Genomic DNA, 22,694 nt, shown 5'->3' on the forward strand with positions numbered 1-22,694 from the left:
TGCAGCACTCCCTCAGTACTGACCCTCTGACAGTGCAGCACTCCCTCAGTACTGACCCTCTGACAGTGCAGCACTCCCTCAGTACTGACCCTCTGACAGTGCGGCGCTCCCTCAGTACTGACCCTCTGACAGTGCGGTGCTCCCTCAGTACTGGCACTCCGGCAGTGCGGCGCTCCCACAGTACTGACCCTCTGACAGTGCGGCACTCCCTCAGTACTGACTCTCTGACAGTGCAGCACTCCCTCAGTACTGACCCTCTGATAGTGCGGCACTCCCTCAGTACTGACCCTCTGACAGTGCGGCACTCCCTCAGTACTGACCCTCTGACAGTGCGGCACTCCCTCAGTACTGACCCTCTGACAGTGCGGAGCTCGCTTGGTACTGACCCTCTGACAGTGCGGCACTCCATCAGTACTGACCCTCGGACAGTGCGGCACTCCCTCAGTACTGACCCTCTGACAGTGAGGTACTCCCTCAGTACTGACTCTCTGACAGTGCAGCACTCCCTCAGTACTGACCCTCTGACAGTGCGGCACTCCCTCAGTACTGACCTTCTGACAGTGCGGCGCTCCCTCAGTACTGACCCTCTGACAGTGCGGAGCTCCCTCAGTACTGACCCTCTGACAGTACGGCACTCCCTCAGTACTGACCCTCTGACAGTGAGGCACGCCCTCACTACTGACCCTCTGACAGAGCGGCGCTCCCTCAGTACTGACCCTCTGACAGTTCGGCGTTCCCACAGTACTGACCCTCTGACAGTGCGGCGCGCCCTCAGTACTGACCCTCTGACAGTGCGGCACTTCCTCAGTACTGACCCTCTGACAGTGCGGCACTCCCTCAGTACTGACCCTCTGACAGTGCGGCACTTCCTCAGTACTGACCCTCTGACAGTGCGTTACTCCCTCAGTACTGACCCTCTGACAGTGCGGCTCTCCCTCAGTACTGACCCTTTGACAGTGCGGAACTCCCTCAGTGCTGACACTCTGTCAGTGCGGCACTCCCTCAGTACTGACCCTCTGAAAGTGCGGCAGTGCCTCAGTACTGACCATCTGACAGTGCGGCACCCCCTCCGTACTGACCCGCTGACATTGCGGCACTCCCTCAGTACTGACCCTCTGACAGTGCGGCACTCCCTCAGTACTGACCCTCTGACAGTGCTGGGCACCCCAAGTACTGACCCTCTGACAGTGCGGCACTCCCTCAGTACAGGCCATCTTCCAGTGCAGCGCTCCTTCAGTACTGACCCTCTGACAGTGCGGCGCTCCCACAGAACTACTGCGCTGACAGTGCAGGGCTCCCTATGTACTGACCCTCTGACAGTGCGGCTCTCCCTCAGTACTGACCCTCTGACAGTGCGGCGCTCCCACAGAACTACTGCTCTGTCAGTGCAGGGCTCCCTAAGTACTGACCCTCTGACAGTGCGGCACTCTCTCAGTACTGACCCTTTGACAGTGCCGCACTGCCTCAGTACTGACCCTCTGACAGTGCTGTATCCCCTCCGTACTGACCCTCTGACATTGAAGCACTCCTTCAGTACTGACCCTCTTACAGTGCGGCATTCCTTCAGTACTGACACTCTGACAGTGCGGCGCTACCTCAGTACTAACCCTCTGACAGTGCGCCGCTCCCTCAGTACTGACCCTCTGACAGTGCGGCACTCCCTCAGTACTAACCCTCCGAAAGTGCGGCACCCCCTCAGTACTGACCCTCTGACAATGTGGCACTCCCTCAGTACTGACCCTTTGACAGTGCGGCACTCCCTCAGTAATGACCCTCGGACAGTGCGGCACTCCCTCAGTACTTACCCTCTGACAGTGCGGAGCTCGCTTGGTACTGACCCTCTGACAGTCCGGTACTCCCTCAGTAGGGACCCTCTGACAGAGCGACGCTCCCTCAGTACTGACCCTCTGACAGTGAGGCACGCCCTCACTACTGACCCTCTGACAGTGCGGCGCTCCCTCAGTACTGACCTCTGACAGAGCGGCGCACCATCAGTACTGACCCTCTGACAGTGCGGCACTCCCTCAGTACTGACCCTCTGACAGTGCGGCACTCCCTCAGTACCGACCCTCTGACAGTGCGGCGCGCCCTCAGTACTGACCCTCTGACAGTGCGGCACTTCCTCAGTACTGACCCTCTGACAGTGCGGCATGCCCTCACTACTGACCCTCTGGCAGTGCGGCACTCCCTCAGTGCTGACCCTCTGACAGTGCGGTACTCCCTCAGTACTGACCCTCTGACAGTGCGGCTCTCCCTCAGTACTGACCCTTTGACAGTGCGGAACTCCCTCAGTGCTGACCCTCTGACAGAGCTGGGCACCCCAAGTACTGACCCTCTGACAGTGCGGCACTCCCTCAGTACTGGCCATCTTCCACTGCAGCGATCCTTCAGTACTGACCCTCTGACAGTGCGGCGCTCCCACAGAACTACTGCGCTGACAGTGCAGGCCTCCCTTTGTACTGACCCTCTGACAGTGCGGCACTCCCTCAGTACTGGCCCTCTTACAGTGCAGTGCTCCTTCAGTACTGCACCTCTGACAGTGCGGCACTCCCTCAGTACTGACCCTCTGACAGTGCGGCGCTCCCACAGAACTACTGCTCTGTCAGTGCAGGGCTCCCTAAGTACTGACTCTCTGACAGTGCGGCACTCCCTCAGTACTGGCCCTCTTACAGTGCAGTGCTCCTTCAGTACTGCACCTCTGACAGTGCGTCACTCCCTCAGTACTGACCCTCTGACAGTGCGGCACTCCCTCAGTGCTGACCCTCTGACAGTGCAGCACTCCCTCAGTACTGGCCCTCTGACAGTGCAGCACTCCCTCAGTACTGACCCTCTCACAGTGCGGCACTCCCTCAATACTGACCCTCTGACAGTGCTGCACTCCCTATGTACTGACCCTCTGACAGTGCAGCACTCCCTCAGTACTGACCCTCTGACAGTGCAGCACTCCCTCAGTACTGACCCTCTGACAGTGCAGCACTCCCTCAGTACTGACCCTCTGACAGTGCGGCGCTCCCTCAGTACTGACCCTCTGACAGTGCGGTGCTCCCTCAGTACTGGCACTCCGGCAGTGCGGCGCTCCCACAGTACTGACCCTCTGACAGTGCGGCACTCCCTCAGTACTGACTCTCTGACAGTGCAGCACTCCCTCAGTACTGACCCTCTGACAGTGCGGCGCGCCCTCAGTACTGACCCTCTGACAGTGCGGTACTCCCTCAGTACTGACCCTCTGACAGTGCAGCACGCCCTCAGTACTGACCCTCTGATAGTGCGGCACTCCCTCAGTACTGACCCTCTGACAGTGCGGCACTCCCTCAGTACTGACCCTCTGACAGTGCAGCAATCCCTCAGTAATGACCCTCGGACAGTGCGGCACTCCCTCAGTACTGACCCTCTGACAGTGCGGAGCTCGCTTGGTACTGACCCTCTGACAGTGCGGCACTCCATCAGTACTGACCCTCGGACAGTGCGGCGCTCCCTCAGTACTGACCCTCTGACAGTGAGGTACTCCCTCAGTACTGACTCTCTGACAGTGCAGCACTCCCTCAGTACTGACCCTCTGACAGTGCGGCACTCCCTCAGTACTGACCTTCTGACAGTGCGGCGCTCCCTCAGTACTGACCCTCTGACAGTGCGGAGCTCCCTCAGTACTGACCCTCTGACAGTACGGCACTCCCTCAGTACTGACCCTCTGACAGTGAGGCACGCCCTCACTACTGACCCTCTGACAGAGCGGCGCTCCCTCAGTACTGACCCTCTGACAGTTCGGCGTTCCCACAGTACTGACCCTCTGACAGTGCGGCGCGCCCTCAGTACTGACCCTCTGACAGTGCGGCACTTCCTCAGTACTGACCCTCTGACAGTGCGGCACTCCCTCAGTACTGACCCTCTGACAGTGCGGCACTTCCTCAGTACTGACCCTCTGACAGTGCGTTACTCCCTCAGTACTGACCCTCTGACAGTGCGGCTCTCCCTCAGTACTGACCCTTTGACAGTGCGGAACTCCCTCAGTGCTGACACTCTGTCAGTGCGGCACTCCCTCAGTACTGACCCTCTGAAAGTGCGGCAGTGCCTCAGTACTGACCATCTGACAGTGCGGCACCCCCTCCGTACTGACCCGCTGACATTGCGGCACTCCCTCAGTACTGACCCTCTGACAGTGCGGCACTCCCTCAGTACTGACCCTCTGACAGTGCTGGGCACCCCAAGTACTGACCCTCTGACAGTGCGGCACTCCCTCAGTACAGGCCATCTTCCAGTGCAGCGCTCCTTCAGTACTGACCCTCTGACAGTGCGGCGCTCCCACAGAACTACTGCGCTGACAGTGCAGGGCTCCCTATGTACTGACCCTCTGACAGTGCGGCTCTCCCTCAGTACTGACCCTCTGACAGTGCGGCGCTCCCACAGAACTACTGCTCTGTCAGTGCAGGGCTCCCTAAGTACTGACCCTCTGACAGTGCGGCACTCTCTCAGTACTGACCCTTTGACAGTGCGGCACTGCCTCAGTACTGACCCTCTGACAGTGCTGTATCCCCTCCGTACTGACCCTCTGACATTGAAGCACTCCTTCAGTACTGACCCTCTTACAGTGCGGCATTCCTTCAGTACTGACACTCTGACAGTGCGGCGCTACCTCAGTACTAACCCTCTGACAGTGCGCCGCTCCCTCAGTACTGACCCTCTGACAGTGCGGCACTCCCTCAGTACTAACCCTCCGAAAGTGCGGCACCCCCTCAGTACTGACCCTCTGACAATGTGGCACTCCCTCAGTACTGACCCTTTGACAGTGCGGCACTCCCTCAGTAATGACCCTCGGACAGTGCGGCACTCCCTCAGTACTTACCCTCTGACAGTGCGGAGCTCGCTTGGTACTGACCCTCTGACAGCCCGGTACTCCCTCAGTAGGGACCCTCTGACAGAGCGACGCTCCCTCAGTACTGACCCTCTGACAGTGCAGCAATCATTCTGTACTGACCTTCTGACAGTGCAACAGACCCTCAGTACTGACCCTCTGACAGTGTGGCGCTCCCTCAGTCCTGACCCTCTGACAGTGCGGCACTCCCTCAGTACTGACCCTCTGACAGTGCGGCACTCCATCAGTACAGCCCCTCTGACAGTGCGGCACTCCCTCAGTACTGACCCTCTGACAGTGCGGCGCTCCCTCAGTACTGACCCTCTGACAGTGCGGCGCTCCCTCAGTACAGCCCCTCTGACAGTGCGGCACTCCCTCAGTACTGACCCTCTGACAGTGCGGCGCTCCCTCAGTACTGACTCTCTGACAATGCAGCACTCCCTCAGTACTGACCCTCTGACAGTGCGGCGCTCCCTCAGTACTGACCCTCTGACAGTGCGGTGCTCCCTCAGTACTTACCCTCTGACAGTGCAGCACTCCCTCAGTACTGACCCTCTGACAGTGCGGCGCTCCCTCAGTACTGACCCTTTGACAGTGCAGCACTCCCTCAGTACTGTCCCTCTGACAGTGCAGCACTCCCTCAGTACTGACCTCTGACAGTCCGGTACTCCCTCAGTAGGGACCCTCTGAAAGAGCGACGCTCCCTCAGTACTGACCCTCTGACAGTGCAGCACTCCCTCAGTACTCACCCTCTGACAGTGCGGCGCTCCCTCAGTACTGACCCTTTGACAGTGCAGCACTCCCTCATTACTGTCCCTCTGACAGTGCAGCACTCCCTCAGTACTGACCTCTGACAGTCCGGTACTCCCTCAGTAGGGACCCTCTGACAGAGCGACGCTCCCTCAGTACTGACCCTCTGACAGTGCAGCAATCATTCAGTACTGACCCTCTGACAGTGCGGCGCTCCCTCAGTACTGACCCTCTGACAGTGCGGTGCTCCCTCAGTACTTACCCTCTGACAGTGCAGCACTCCCTCAGTACTGACCCTCTGACAGTGCAGCGCTCCCTCAGTACTGACCCTTTGACAGTGCGGCGTTCCCTCAGTACTGACCCTCTGACAGTGCGGCACTCCCTCAGTACTGACCCTCTGACAGTGCGGCACTCCCTCAGTACTGACCCTCTGACTGTGCAGCACCCTCTCAGTACTGTCCCTCTGACAGTGCGGCACTCCCTCAGTACTGACCCTCTGACAGTGCGGCACTCCCTCAGTACTGACCCTCTTACTGTGCAGCACTCCCTTTGTACTGACCCTCTGACAGTGCAGCACTCCCTCAGTACTGTCCCTCTGACAGTGCGGTGTTCCCTCAGTACTGACCCTCTGACAGTGCAGCACTCCCTCAGTACTGACCCTCTGACAGTGCGGCGCTCCCTCAGTACTGACCCTCTGACAGTGCGGCGCTCCCTCAGTACTGACCCTCTGACAGTGCAGCAATCCCTCAGTACTGACCCTCGGACAGTGCGGCACTCCCTCAGTACTGACCCTCTGACAGTGCGGCAATCCCTCAGTACTGACCCTCTGACAGGGCGGTACTCCCTCAGTACTGACCCTCTGACAGTGCAGCACTCCCTCAGTACTGACCCTCTGACAGTGCAGCACTCCCTCAGTACTGACCCTCTGACAGTGCGGCACTCCCTCAGTACTGACCCTCTGACAGAGCAGCACTCCCTCAGTACTGACACTCTGACAGTGCGGCGCCCCCTCAGTACTGACCCTCTGACAGTGCGGCACTCCCTCAGTACCGACCCTCTGACAGTGCGGCGCGCCCTCAGTACTGACCCTCTGACAGTGCGGCACTTCCTCAGTACTGACCCTCTGACAGTGCGGCATGCCCTCACTACTGACCCTCTGGCAGTGCGGCACTCCCTCAGTGCTGACCCTCTGACAGTGCGGTACTCCCTCAGTACTGACCCTCTGACAGTGCGGCTCTCCCTCAGTACTGACCCTTTGACAGTGCGGAACTCCCTCAGTGCTGACCCTCTGACAGAGCTGGGCACCCCAAGTACTGACCCTCTGACAGTGCGGCACTCCCTCAGTACTGGCCATCTTCCACTGCAGCGATCCTTCAGTACTGACCCTCTGACAGTGCGGCGCTCCCACAGAACTACTGCGCTGACAGTGCAGGCCTCCCTTTGTACTGACCCTCTGACAGTGCGGCACTCCCTCAGTACTGGCCCTCTTACAGTGCAGTGCTCCTTCAGTACTGCACCTCTGACAGTGCGGCACTCCCTCAGTACTGACCCTCTGACAGTGCGGCGCTCCCACAGAACTACTGCTCTGTCAGTGCAGGGCTCCCTAAGTACTGACTCTCTGACAGTGCGGCACTCCCTCAGTACTGGCCCTCTTACAGTGCAGTGCTCCTTCAGTACTGCACCTCTGACAGTGCGTCACTCCCTCAGTACTGACCCTCTGACAGTGCGGCACTCCCTCAGTGCTGACCCTCTGACAGTGCAGCACTCCCTCAGTACTGGCCCTCTGACAGTGCAGCACTCCCTCAGTACTGACCCTCTCACAGTGCGGCACTCCCTCAATACTGACCCTCTGACAGTGCTGCACTCCCTATGTACTGACCCTCTGACAGTGCAGCACTCCCTCAGTACTGACCCTCTGACAGTGCAGCACTCCCTCAGTACTGACCCTCTGACAGTGCAGCACTCCCTCAGTACTGACCCTCTGACAGTGCGGCGCTCCCTCAGTACTGACCCTCTGACAGTGCGGTGCTCCCTCAGTACTGGCACTCCGGCAGTGCGGCGCTCCCACAGTACTGACCCTCTGACAGTGCGGCACTCCCTCAGTACTGACTCTCTGACAGTGCAGCACTCCCTCAGTACTGACCCTCTGACAGTGCGGCGCTCCCTCAGTACTGACCCTCTGACAGTGCGGTACTCCCTCAGTACTGACCCTCTGACAGTGCAGCACGCCCTCAGTACTGACCCTCTGATAGTGCGGCACTCCCTCAGTACTGACCCTCTGACAGTGCGGCACTCCCTCAGTACTGACCCTCTGACAGTGCAGCAATCCCTCAGTAATGACCCTCGGACAGTGCGGCACTCCCTCAGTACTGACCCTCTGACAGTGCGGAGCTCGCTTGGTACTGACCCTCTGACAGTGCGGCACTCCATCAGTACTGACCCTCGGACAGTGCGGCGCTCCCTCAGTACTGACCCTCTGACAGTGAGGTACTCCCTCAGTACTGACTCTCTGACAGTGCAGCACTCCCTCAGTACTGACCCTCTGACAGTGCGGCACTCCCTCAGTACTGACCTTCTGACAGTGCGGCGCTCCCTCAGTACTGACCCTCTGACAGTGCGGAGCTCCCTCAGTACTGACCCTCTGACAGTACGGCACTCCCTCAGTACTGACCCTCTGACAGTGAGGCACGCCCTCACTACTGACCCTCTGACAGAGCGGCGCTCCCTCAGTACTGACCCTCTGACAGTTCGGCGTTCCCACAGTACTGACCCTCTGACAGTGCGGCGCGCCCTCAGTACTGACCCTCTGACAGTGCGGCACTTCCTCAGTACTGACCCTCTGACAGTGCGGCACTCCCTCAGTACTGACCCTCTGACAGTGCGGCACTTCCTCAGTACTGACCCTCTGACAGTGCGTTACTCCCTCAGTACTGACCCTCTGACAGTGCGGCTCTCCCTCAGTACTGACCCTTTGACAGTGCGGAACTCCCTCAGTGCTGACACTCTGTCAGTGCGGCACTCCCTCAGTACTGACCCTCTGAAAGTGCGGCAGTGCCTCAGTACTGACCATCTGACAGTGCGGCACCCCCTCCGTACTGACCCGCTGACATTGCGGCACTCCCTCAGTACTGACCCTCTGACAGTGCGGCACTCCCTCAGTACTGACCCTCTGACAGTGCTGGGCACCCCAAGTACTGACCCTCTGACAGTGCGGCACTCCCTCAGTACAGGCCATCTTCCAGTGCAGCGCTCCTTCAGTACTGACCCTCTGACAGTGCGGCGCTCCCACAGAACTACTGCGCTGACAGTGCAGGGCTCCCTATGTACTGACCCTCTGACAGTGCGGCTCTCCCTCAGTACTGACCCTCTGACAGTGCGGCGCTCCCACAGAACTACTGCTCTGTCAGTGCAGGGCTCCCTAAGTACTGACCCTCTGACAGTGCGGCACTCTCTCAGTACTGACCCTTTGACAGTGCGGCACTGCCTCAGTACTGACCCTCTGACAGTGCTGTATCCCCTCCGTACTGACCCTCTGACATTGAAGCACTCCTTCAGTACTGACCCTCTTACAGTGCGGCATTCCTTCAGTACTGACACTCTGACAGTGCGGCGCTACCTCAGTACTAACCCTCTGACAGTGCGCCGCTCCCTCAGTACTGACCCTCTGACAGTGCGGCACTCCCTCAGTACTAACCCTCCGAAAGTGCGGCACCCCCTCAGTACTGACCCTCTGACAATGTGGCACTCCCTCAGTACTGACCCTTTGACAGTGCGGCACTCCCTCAGTAATGACCCTCGGACAGTGCGGCACTCCCTCAGTACTTACCCTCTGACAGTGCGGAGCTCGCTTGGTACTGACCCTCTGACAGTCCGGTACTCCCTCAGTAGGGACCCTCTGACAGAGCGACGCTCCCTCAGTACTGACCCTCTGACAGTGCAGCAATCATTCTGTACTGACCTTCTGACAGTGCAACAGACCCTCAGTACTGACCCTCTGACAGTGTGGCGCTCCCTCAGTCCTGACCCTCTGACAGTGCGGCACTCCCTCAGTACTGACCCTCTGACAGTGCGGCACTCCATCAGTACAGCCCCTCTGACAGTGCGGCACTCCCTCAGTACTGACCCTCTGACAGTGCGGCGCTCCCTCAGTACTGACCCTCTGACAGTGCGGCGCTCCCTCAGTACAGCCCCTCTGACAGTGCGGCACTCCCTCAGTACTGACCCTCTGACAGTGCGGCGCTCCCTCAGTACTGACTCTCTGACAATGCAGCACTCCCTCAGTACTGACCCTCTGACAGTGCGGCGCTCCCTCAGTACTGACCCTCTGACAGTGCGGTGCTCCCTCAGTACTTACCCTCTGACAGTGCAGCACTCCCTCAGTACTGACCCTCTGACAGTGCGGCGCTCCCTCAGTACTGACCCTCTGACAGTGCGGCGCTCCCTCAGTACTGACCCTTTGACAGTGCAGCACTCCCTCAGTACTGTCCCTCTGACAGTGCAGCACTCCCTCAGTACTGACCTCTGACAGTCCGGTACTCCCTCAGTAGGGACCCTCTGAAAGAGCGACGCTCCCTCAGTACTGACCCTCTGACAGTGCAGCACTCCCTCAGTACTCACCCTCTGACAGTGCGGCGCTCCCTCAGTACTGACCCTTTGACAGTGCAGCACTCCCTCAGTACTGTCCCTCTGACAGTGCAGCACTCCCTCAGTACTGACCTCTGACAGTCCGGTACTCCCTCAGTAGGGACCCTCTGACAGAGCGACGCTCCCTCAGTACTGACCCTCTGACAGTGCAGCAATCATTCAGTACTGACCCTCTGACAGTGCGGCGCTCCCTCAGTACTGACCCTCTGACAGTGCGGTGCTCCCTCAGTACTTACCCTCTGACAGTGCAGCACTCCCTCAGTACTGACCCTCTGACAGTGCAGCGCTCCCTCAGTACTGACCCTTTGACAGTGCGGCGTTCCCTCAGTACTGACCCTCTGACAGTGCGGCACTCCCTCAGTACTGACCCTCTGACAGTGCGGCACTCCCTCAGTACTGACCCTCTGACTGTGCAGCACCCTCTCAGTACTGTCCCTCTGACAGTGCGGCACTCCCTCAGTACTGACCCTCTGACAGTGCGGCACTCCCTCAGTACTGACCCTCTTACTGTGCAGCACTCCCTTTGTACTGACCCTCTGACAGTGCAGCACTCCCTCAGTACTGTCCCTCTGACAGTGCGGTGTTCCCTCAGTACTGACCCTCTGACAGTGCAGCACTCCCTCAGTACTGACCCTCTGACAGTGCGGCGCTCCCTCAGTACTGACCCTCTGACAGTGCGGCGCTCCCTCAGTACTGACCCTCTGACAGTGCAGCAATCCCTCAGTACTGACCCTCGGACAGTGCGGCACTCCCTCAGTACTGACCCTCTGACAGTGCGGCAATCCCTCAGTACTGACCCTCTGACAGGGCGGTACTCCCTCAGTACTGACCCTCTGACAGTGCAGCACTCCCTCAGTACTGACCCTCTGACAGTGCAGCACTCCCTCAGTACTGACCCTCTGACAGTGCGGCACTCCCTCAGTACTGACCCTCTGACAGAGCAGCACTCCCTCAGTACTGACACTCTGACAGTGCGGCGCCCCCTCAGTACTGACCCTCTGACAGTGCTGCGCTCCCTCAGTACTGACCCTCTGACAGTGCGGCACTCCCTCAGTACTGACCCTCTGACAGTGCGGCGCTCACTCTGTACTGACCCTCTGACAGTGCGGCACTCCCTCAGTACTGACCCTCTGACAGTGCGGCGCTCACTCTGTACTGACCCTCTGTCAGTGCGGCGCTCCCTCAGTACTGACCCTCTGACAGCGCGGCACTCCCTCAGTACTGACCCTCTGACAGTGCGGCACTCCCTCAGTACTGACCCTCTGACAGTGCGGCGCTCACTCTGTACTGACCCTCTGTCAGTGCGGCGCTCCCTCAGTACTGACCCTCTGACAGTGCGGCACTCCCACAGTACTGACCCTCTGTCAGTGCGGCACTCCCACATTACTGACCCTCTGACAGTGCGGCACTCCCTCAGTACTGACCCTCTGACAGGGTTGCGCTCACTCTGTACTGACCCTCTGTCAGTGCGGCGCTCCCTCAGTACTGACCCTCTGACAGCGCGGCACTCCCACAGTACTGACCCTCTGACAGCGCGGCACTCCCACATTACTGACCCTCTGACAGTGCGGCACTCCCTCAGTACTGACCCTCTGACAGTGCAGCGCTCCCTCAGTACTGACCCTCTGACAGTGCGGCAGTCCCACAGTACTGAGCCTCTGACAGTGCGGCACTCCCTCAGTACTGACCCTCTGACAGGGTGGCGCTCACTCTGTACTGACCCTCTGTCAGTGCGGCACTCCCACATTACTGATCCTCTGACAGTGCGGCACTCCCTCATTACTGACCCTCTGACAATGTGGTACTCCCTCAGAACTGACCCTCTGTCAGTGCGGAATTCCCTCAGTACTGACCCTCTGATAATGTGGCACTGCCACAGTACTGACACTCTGACAGTGCGGCACTCCATCAGTACTGACCCTCTGACAATGTGGCACTGCCACAGTACTGACACTCTGACAGTGCGGCACTCCTCAGTACTGTCCCTCTGACAGTGCTGCGCTCCCTCAGTACTGACCCTCTGACAGTGCGGCACTCCCTCAGTACTGACCTTCTGACAGTGCGGCGCTCCCTCAGTACTGACCCTCTGACAGTGCGGAGCTCCCTCAGTACTGACCCTCTGACAGTACGGCACTCCCTCAGTACTGACCCTCTGACAGTGAGGCACGCCCTCACTACTGACCCTCTGACAGAGCGGCGCTCCCTCAGTACTGACCCTCTGACAGTTCGGCGTTCCCACAGTACTGACCCTCTGACAGTGCGGCGCGCCCTCAGTACTGACCCTCTGACAGTGCGGCACTTCCTCAGTACTGACCCTCTGACAGTGCGGCACTCCCTCAGTACTGACCCTCTGACAGTGCGGCACTTCCTCAGTACTGACCCTCTGACAGTGCGGTACTCCCTCAGTACTGACCCTCTGACAGTGCGGCTCTCTCTCAGTACTGACCCTTTGACAGTGCGGAACTCCCTCAGTGCTGACACTCTGTCAGTGCGGCACTCCCTCAGTACTGACCCTCTGAAAGTGCGGCAGTGCCTCAGTACTGACCATCTGACAGTGCGGCACCCCCTCCGTACTGACCCGCTGACATTGCGGCACTCCCTCAGTACTGACCCTCTGACAGTGCGGCACTCCCTCAGTACTGACCCTCTGACAGTGCTGGGCACCCCAAGTACTGACCCTCTGACAGTGCGGCACTCCCTCAGTACAGGCCATCTTCCAGTGCAGCGCTCCTTCAGTACTGACCCTCTGACAGTGCGGCGCTCCCACAGAACTACTGCGCTGACAGTGCAGGGCTCCCTATGTACTGACCCTCTGACAGTGCGGCTCTCCCTCAGTACTGACCCTCTGACAGTGCGGCGCTCCCACAGAACTACTGCTCTGTCAGTGCAGGGCTCCCTAAGTACTGACCCTCTGACAGTGCGGCACTCTCTCAGTACTGACCCTTTGACAGTGCGGCACTGCCTCAGTACTGACCCTCTGACAGTGCTGTATCCCCTCCGTACTGACCCTCTGACATTGAAGCACTCCTTCAGTACTGACCCTCTTACAGTGCGGCATTCCTTCAGTACTGACACTCTGACAGTGCGGCGCTACCTCAGTACTAACCCTCTGACAGTGCGCCGCTCCCTCAGTACTGACCCTCTGACAGTGCGGCACTCCCTCAGTACTAACCCTCCGAAAGTGCGGCACCCCCTCAGTACTGACCCTCTGACAATGTGGCACTCCCTCAGTACTGACCCTTTGACAGTGCGGCACTCCCTCAGTAATGACCCTCGGACAGTGCGGCACTCCCTCAGTACTTACCCTCTGACAGTGCGGAGCTCGCTTGGTACTGACCCTCTGACAGTCCGGTACTCCCTCAGTAGGGACCCTCTGACAGAGCGACGCTCCCTCAGTACTGACCCTCTGACAGTGCAGCAATCATTCTGTACTGACCTTCTGACAGTGCAACAGACCCTCAGTACTGACCCTCTGACAGTGTGGCGCTCCCTCAGTCCTGACCCTCTGACAGTGCGGCACTCCCTCAGTACTGACCCTCTGACAGTGCGGCACTCCCTCAGTACAGCCCCTCTGACAGTGCGGCACTCCCTCAGTACTGACCCTCTGACAGTGCGGCGCTCCCTCAGTACTGACCCTCTGACAGTGCGGCGCTCCCTCAGTACAGCCCCTCTGACAGTGCGGCACTCCCTCAGTACTGACCCTCTGACAGTGCGGCGCTCCCTCAGTACTGACTCTCTGACAATGCAGCACTCCCTCAGTACTGACCCTCTGACAGTGCGGCGCTCCCTCAGTACTGACCCTCTGACAGTGCGGTGCTCCCTCAGTACTTACCCTCTGACAGTGCAGCACTCCCTCAGTTCTGACCCTCTGACAGTGCGGCGCTCCCTCAGTACTGACCCTTTGACAGTGCAGCACTCCCTCAGTACTGTCCCTCTGACAGTGCAGCACTCCCTCAGTACTGACCTCTGACAGTCCGGTACTCCCTCAGTAGGGACCCTCTGACAGAGCGACGCTCCCTCAGTACTGACCCTCTGACAGTGCAGCAATCATTCAGTACTGACCCTCTGACAGTGCGGCGCTCCCTCAGTACTGACCCTCTGACAGTGCGGTGCTCCCTCAGTACTTACCCTCTGACAGTGCAGCACTCCCTCAGTACTGACCCTCTGACAGTGCAGCGCTCCCTCAGTACTGACCCTTTGACAGTGCGGCGTTCCCTCAGTACTGACCCTCTGACAGTGCAGCACTCCCTCAGTACTGACCCTCTGACAGTGCGGCACTCCCTCAGTACTGACCCTCTGACAGTGCGGCACTCCCTCAGTACTGACCCTCTGACTGTGCAGCACCCTCTCAGTACTGTCCCTCTGACAGTGCGGCACTCCCTCAGTACTGACCCTCTGACAGTGCAGCACTCCCTCAGTACTGTCCCTCTGACAGTGCGGTGTTCCCTCAGTACTGACCCTCTGACAGTGCAGCACTCCCTCAGTACTGACCCTCTGACAGTGCGGCGCTCCCTCAGTACTGACCCTCTGACAGTGCGGCGCTCCCTCAGTACTGACCCTCTGACAGTGCAGCAATCCCTCAGTACTGACGCTCGGACAGTGCGGCACTCCCTCAGTACTGACCCTCTGACAGTGCGGCAATCCCTCAGTACTGACCCTCTGACAGGGCGGCACTCCCTCAGTACTGACCCTCTGACAGTGCAGCACTCCCTCAGTACTGACCCTCTGACAGTGCAGCACTCCCTCAGTACTGACCCTCTGACAGTGCGGCGCTCCCTCAGTACTGACCCTCTGACAGTGCGGCACTCCCTCAGTACTGACCCTCTGACAGTGCGGCGCTCACTCTGTACTGACCCTCTGACAGTGCGGCACTCCCTCAGTACTGACCCTCTGACAGTGCGGCGCTCACTCTGTACTGACCCTCTGTCAGTGCGGCGCTCCCTCAGTACTGACCCTCTGACAGCGCGGCACTCCCTCAGTACTGACCCTCTGACAGTGCGGCACTCCCTCAGTACTGACCCTCTGACAGTGCGGCGCTCACTCTGTACTGACCCTCTGTCAGTGCGGCGCTCCCTCAGTACTGACCCTCTGACAGTGCGGCACTCCCACAGTACTGACCCTCTGTCAGTGCGGCACTCCCACATTACTGACCCTCTGACAGTGCGGCACTCCCTCAGTACTGACCCTCTGACAGGGTTGCGCTCACTCTGTACTGACCCTCTGTCAGTGCGGCGCTCCCTCAGTACTGACCCTCTGACAGCGCGGCACTCCCACAGTACTGACCCTCTGACAGCGCGGCACTCCCACATTACTGACCCTCTGACAGTGCGGCACTCCCTCAGTACTGACCCTCTGATAGTGCAGCGCTCCCTCAGTACTGACCCTCTGACAGTGCGGCAGTCCCACAGTACTGAGCCTCTGACAGTGCGGCACTCCCTCAGTACTGACCCTCTGACAGGGTGGCGCTCACTCTGTACTGACCCTCTGTCAGTGCGGCACTCCCACATTACTGATCCTCTGACAGTGCGGCACTCCCTCAGTACTGACCCTCTGACAGTGCAGCACTCCCTCAGTACTGACCCTCTGACAATGTGGTACTCCCTCAGAACTGACCCTCTGTCAGTGCGGAATTCCCTCAGTACTGACCCTCTGATAATGTGGCACTGCCACAGTACTGACACTCTGACAGTGCGGCACTCCATCAGTACTGACCCTCTGACAATGTGGCACTGCCACAGTACTGACACTCTGACAGTGCGGCACTCCTCAGTACTGTCCCTCTGACAGTGCTGCGCTCCCTCAGTACTGACGCTCTCACAGTGCGGCACTCCCACAGTACTGACCCTCTGATAGTGCGGCACTCCCTCAGTACTGACCCTCTGACAGTGCAGCACTCCCTCAGTACTGACCCTCTGACAGTGCGGTGCTCCCTCAGTACTGACCCACTGACAGTGCGGCGCCCCCTAAGTACTGACCCTCTGACAGTGCGGCGCTCCCTCAGTACTCACCCTCTGACAGTGCGGCGCTCCCTCAGTACTGACCCTCTGACAGTGCGGCACTCCCTCAGTACTGACCCTCTGACAGTGCGGCGCTCCCTCAGTACTGACCCTCTGACAGTGCGGCACTCCCTCAGGACTGACCCTCTGACAGTGCGGCGCTCCCTCAGTACTGACCCTCTGACAGTGCGGCACTCCCTCAGGACTGACCCTCTGACAGTGCGACACTCCCTCACTACTGACCCTCTGGCAGTGCGGCTCTCCCTCAGTACTGACCCTTTGACAGTGCGGAACTCCTTCAGTACTGACCCTCTGACAGTGCGGCGCTCCCTCAGTACTGACCCTCTGACAGTGCAGCACTCCCTCAGTACTGACCCACTGACAGTGCGGAGCTCCCTCAGTACTGACCCTCTGACAGTGCAGCGCTCCCTCAGTACTGACCTAGTGACAGTGCAGCGCTCCCTCAGTACTGACCCTCTGACAGTGCAGCACTCGCTCAGTACTGACCCTCTGACAGTGCAGCACTCCCTCAGTACTGACCCTCTGACAGTGCGGCACTCCCTCAGAACTGACCCTCTGACAGTGCGTTGCTCCCCCAGTACTGACCCTCTGACAGCGCGGCACTCCCTCAGTACTGATACACTGACAGTGCGGCACTCCCTCAGTACTGACCCTCTGACAGTGCGGCACTCCCTCAGTACTGATACACTGACAGTGCGGCACTCCCTTAGTACTGACCCTCTGACAGTGCGGCGCTCCCTCAGTACTGACCCTCTGACAGTGCGGCACTCCCTCAGTACTGACCCTCTGACAGTGCGGCACTCCCTCACTACTGACCCTCTGACAGTGCGGCGCTCCCTCAGTACTGACCCTCTGACAGTGCGGTGCTCCCTCAGTACTGACCCTCTGACAGTGCAGCACTCCCTCAGTACTGACCCTCTGACAGTGCGACACTCCCTCACTACTGACCCTCTGGCAGTGCAGCACTCCCTCAGTACTGACCCTCTGACAGTGCAGCGCTCCCTCAGTACTCACCCTCTGACAGTGCAGCACTCGCTCAGTACTGAGCCTCTGACAGTGCAGCACTCCCTCAGTACTGACCCTCTGACAGTGCGGCACTCCCTCAGAACTGACCCTCTGACAGTGCGTTGCTCCCCCAGTACTGACCCTCTGACAGTGCGGCACTCCCTCAGTACTGACCCTCTGACAGTGCGGCACTCCCTCAGTACTGACCCTCTGACAGTGCGGCACTCCCTCAGTACTGACCCTCTGACAGTGCGGCACTCCCTCAGTACTGACCCTCTGACTGTGCAGCACCCTCTCAGTACTGTCCCTCTGACAGTGCGGCACTCCCTCAGTACTGACCCTCTGACAGTGCGGCACTCCCTCAGTACTGACCCTCTTACTGTGCAGCACTCCCTCAGTACTGTCCCTCTGACAGTGCGGTGTTCCCTCAGTACTGACCCTCTGACAGTGCAGCACTCCCTCAGTACTGACCCTCTGACAGTGCGGCGCTCCCTCAGTACTGACCCTCTGACAGTGCGGCGCTCCCTCAGTACTGACCCTCTGACAGTGCAGCAATCCCTCAGTACTGACCCTCGGACAGTGCGGCACTCCCTCAGTACTGACCCTCTGACAGTGCGGCAATCCCTCAGTACTGACCCTCTGACAGGGCGGCACTCCCTCAGTACTGACCCTCTGACAGTGCAGCACTCCCTCAGTACTGACCCTCTGACAGTGCAGCACTCCCTCAGTACTGACCCTCTGACAGTGCGGCACTCCCTCAGTACTGACCCTCTGACAGAGCAGCACTCCCTCAGTACTGACACTCTGACAGTGCGGCGCCCCCTCAGTACTGACCCTCTGACAGTGCTGCGCTCCCTCAGTACTGACCCTCTGACAGTGCGGCACTCCCTCAGTACTGACCCTCTGACAGTGCGGCGCTCACTCTGTACTGACCCTCTGACAGTGCGGCACTCCCTCAGTACTGACCCTCTGACAGTGCGGCGCTCACTCTGTACTGACCCTCTGTCAGTGCGGCGCTCCCTCAGTACTGAACCTCTGACAGCGCGGCACTCCCTCAGTACTGACCCTCTGACAGTGCGGCACTCCCTCAGTACTGACCCTCTGACAGTGCGGCGCTCACTCTGTACTGACCCTCTGTCAGTGCGGCGCTCCCTCAGTACTGACCCTCTGACAGTGCGGCACTCCCACAGTACTGACCCTCTGTCAGTGCGGCACTCCCACATTACTGACCCTCTGACAGTGCGGCACTCCCTCAGTACTGACCCTCTGACAGGGTTGCGCTCACTCTGTACTGACCCTCTGTCAGTGCGGCGCTCCCTCAGTACTGACCCTCTGACAGTGCGGCACTCCCTCAGTACTGACCCTCTGACAGTGCGGCGCTCCCTCAGTACTGACCCTCTGACAGCGCGGCACTCCCACAGTACTGACCCTCTGACAGCGCGGCACTCCCACATTACTGACCCTCTGACAGTGCGGCACTCCCTCAGTACTGACCCTCTGACAGTGCAGCGCTCCCTCAGTACTGACCCTCTGACAGTGCGGCAGTCCCACAGTACTGAGCCTCTGACAGTGCGGCACTCCCTCAGTACTGACCCTCTGACAGGGTGGCGCTCACTCTGTACTGACCCTCTGTCAGTGCGGCACTCCCACATTACTGATCCTCTGACAGTGCGGCACTCCCTCAGTACTGACCCTCTGATAATGTGGCACTGCCACAGTACTGACACTCTGACAGTGCGGCACTCCTCAGTACTGTCCCTCTGACAGTGCTGCGCTCCCTCAGTACTGACGCTCTCACAGTGCGGCACTCCCACAGTACTGACCCTCTGATAGTGCGGCACTCCCTCAGTACTGACCCTCTGACAGTGCAGCATTCCCTCAGTACTGACCCTCTGACAGTGCGGTGCTCCCTCAGTACTGACCCACTGACAGTGCGGCGCCCCCTAAGTACTGACCCTCTGACAGTGCGGCGCTCCCTCAGTACTCACCCTCTGACAGTGCGGCGCTCCCTCAGTACTGACCCTCTGACAGTGCGGCACTCCCTCAGTACTGACCCTCTGACAGTGCGGCGCTCCCTCAGTACTGACCCTCTGACAGTGCGGCACTCCCTCAGGACTGACCCTCTGACAGTGCGGCGCTCCCTCAGTACTGACCCTCTGACAGTGCGGCACTCCCTCAGGACTGACCCTCTGACAGTGCGACACTCCCTCACTACTGACCCTCTGGCAGTGCGGCTCTCCCTCAGTACTGACCCTTTGACAGTGCGGAACTCCTTCAGTACTGACCCTCTGTCAGTGCGGCGCTCCCTCAGTACTGACCCTCTGACAGTGCGGCACTCCCTCAGGACTGACCCTCTGACAGTGCGACACTCCCTCACTACTGACCCTCTGGCAGTGCGGCTCTCCCTCAGTACTGACCCTTTGACAGTGCGGAACTCCTTCAGTACTGACCCTCTGTCAGTGCGGAGCTCCCTCAGTACTGACCCTCTGACAGTGCAGCGCTCCCTCAGTACTGACCTACTGACAGTGCAGCGCTCCCTCAGTACTGACCCTCTGACAGTGCAGCACTCGCTCAGTACTGACCCTCTGACAGTGCAGCACTCCCTCAGTACTGACCCTCTGACAGTGCGGCACTCCCTCAGAACTGACCCTCTGACAGTGCGTTGCTCCCCCAGTACTGACCCTCTGACAGTGCGGCACTCCCTCAGTACTGATACACTGACAGTGCGGCACTCCCTCAGTACTGACCCTCTGACAGTGCGGCACTCCCTCAGTACTGATACACTGACAGTGCGGCACTCCCTCAGTACTGACCCTCTGACAGTGCGGCGCTCCCTCAGTACTGACCCTCTGACAGTGCGGCACTCCCTCAGTACTGACCCTCTGACAGTGCGGCACTCCCTCACTACTGACCCTCTGACAGTGCGGCGCTCCCTCAGTACTGACCCTCTGACAGTGCGGTGCTCCCTCAGTACTGACCCTCTGACAGTGCAGCACTCCCTCAGTACTGACCCTCTGACAGTGCGACACTCCCTCACTACTGACCCTCTGGCAGTGCAGCACTCCCTCAGTACTGACCCTCTGACAGTGCAGCGCTCCCTCAGTACTCACCCTCTGACAGTGCAGCACTCGCTCAGTACTGAGCCTCTGACAGTGCAGCACTCCCTCAGTACTGACCCTCTGACAGTGCGGCACTCCCTCAGAACTGACCCTCTGACAGTGCGTTGCTCCCCCAGTACTGACCCTCTGACAGTGCGGCACTCCCTCAGTACTGATACACTGACAGTGCGGCACTCCCTCAGTACTGACCCTCTGACAGTGCGGCACTCCCTCAGTACTGATACACTGACAGTGCTGCACTCCCTCAGTACTGACCCTCTGACAGTGCGGCCCCCTAATCCCAAAACCTACCCATCTTTGGGCAAAGATCTATATTCGACCTGTTGACGTCGATTCAGGATCAATCAAGTCATAGAACAAACAGTGCAGAAGGAGGCCATTCGGCCCATCGAGTCTGCGCCGGCCCACTTAAGCCCTCACTTCCACCCTATCCCCTTAACCCAATAACCCCTCCTGACCTTTTTGGACACTAAGGGCAATTTATTATGGCCAATCCACCTAGCCTGCACATCTTTGGACTGTGGGAGGAAACCGGAGCACCCGGAGGAAACCCACGCAGACACGGGGGAGGACGTGCAGACTCCGCACAGAGAGTGACCCAGCGGGGAATCGAACCTGGGACCCTGGCGCTGTGAAACAACTGTGCTCACCATTGTGCCACCGTGCTGCCCTGCTGACTACTGAGGGAGTCGCCTCTTTCCGCCTCTAAACTCCGGCGCCTGACGCATCACTGGGATGATTCCCTCACCCCCACCCGTGTCCCACGGAGACGCCCGATCCCTTACCTTGTAGATTCGGACGGGCGGCACTGTTGACATCAGTCCAGGGGCCAGGTGCATGCTGGTCTGCCCGCAGTGTGCCACCTGGTAGTGGAGGGGTTCGTAGGTCAAGGGGTCGCCCCCCCGCTGATGTTGCTGGGCGGCCCCCATCGCCTCCCGGGGCTCCTCCTTGACCGGGGCCTGGGAGTGGCCCGGGTCGTAGGCCGGGCGCCCCCCACCTCCCACCAGCTTCCGGTCCGCCCCGTAGAGGGAGGGCGGCGGGTAGCCGTAGGGGGTGGCGGGGGCAGGGGGCGCCCCGTGGTGGTGGTAGGTGTACGGGTAGGACGGGCCCTCGGCCTTCAGCCGCTCGTGCTTGGCGAAGAGGTCGCTCAGGAACTCCTCGCCCCCGTCCAGGACGTAGGCCCCCAGATCAATGGACGCCTCCCCGTCGTCGATGGCGCCCGTCTCCCCCGGCGACGGGCGCGAGGGGTATCCGGACGGGGCGGGGCCTGGGCGCCGCTCGCAGTCGTACAGGTGGTGGCCCTGGGAAGACATGGGGCAGGCCGCTCTCTCTCTTACCCTCCTCTATCTCTCTGCCTCTATCTCACTCTCCCTCTCTCTCTCTCTCTCCTACCTCTCTGTCTCTCTCTCTCCCTCCCTCTCCCCCCCCCGTCTCTCAGATAGAGCGTTGGGTCCTCGCAGGCCAGGTGAAATTCAACCTCAGAATCCAAACGCCCCTCTACCTCTCTTCCCCTCCCTACTTCACTCTTTCCCTTTCCCCGCCTCCCTGTCTCTATCTCTCTTTCGATCTCTGACCCTCCCCACCTCCCCTCTGTCTCGACCTCCGCGTCTCTCTCTCTCTCTCCGTCACTCTCTGTCTGTCCCTCGCTCTGCCTCTGTCTCCACCTCTCTCTCTCACGCACTCCCTCTCTCCGTCTCTCCCTCTCTGCTTGTCCCTTCCTGTCTCGCCGTCCCTCTCTTTCAATCTTCTTCTCTGTCGCCCTTTCTCACTCTTTCTCCCTTCCTCGCTCTCCGCCTCTTTTTCTCCTCTCTCTCTCTCTCTCCCACTCCCTCTCTCTCTCTGTGCCTTACATGGAGCTGGGCAACTGCCCACAGTCGACCAGCCCTGAGAAAAAGGAACTAACGTCTTGTGGGACCAGACAACGGTGTCTTTTTTGTCTACATTTCTCTGATTCTGTCTCGATCTCTCGCACTCCCTCTCTCGCTCTCTGTCTCTATTTCTCTCGCTCTTTTGCGCCTCGATCTCTCGCACTCCCTCTCTCGCTCTCTGTCTCTATTTCTCTCGCTCTTTCGCGCGCTCTCTCTCTCTCTGTCTGTCTGGTCTCTCTCTCTCACACACACACCAACACTCTTGCGACACCTCCTAGCCCCAGGAGCCTACTCGAACTTCCCTCCTCGTAGCGGAGTATCTGATAGAGCGTGTCACGGGCGAGAGGGGGGGTGGGGTGGGGTGGCGCAAGGGCCAGCACGTTTGGCCCGAACGAGAATTCTGTTCGAACGTTACATCAAGGCCGCATTCCGTCCTCTCTCT

At 59.5% G+C, this 22,694-nt stretch overlaps 1 protein-coding gene across 1 annotated transcript in view; it reads right to left on the reverse strand.

Moving 5' to 3' along the window:
• The window catches only part of LOC140418153 (CCAAT/enhancer-binding protein epsilon-like), a 135,032-nt gene extending 113,282 nt beyond the window's left edge, over positions 1-21,750 (reverse strand). Inside the window, exon 1 of the mRNA XM_072501571.1 lies at positions 21,170-21,750. Within this exon, the coding sequence (XP_072357672.1) occupies positions 21,170-21,697 (528 nt within the window). The 5' untranslated portion in view covers positions 21,698-21,750. The remainder of the gene's footprint in view (positions 1-21,169) is intronic.
• Positions 21,751-22,694: the final 944 nt, after the last annotated feature.

The sequence above is a fragment of the Scyliorhinus torazame genome, chromosome 5 (genome assembly GCF_047496885.1).
Source record: "Scyliorhinus torazame isolate Kashiwa2021f chromosome 5, sScyTor2.1, whole genome shotgun sequence".
Classification (NCBI taxonomy): domain Eukaryota; kingdom Metazoa; phylum Chordata; class Chondrichthyes; order Carcharhiniformes; family Scyliorhinidae; genus Scyliorhinus; species Scyliorhinus torazame.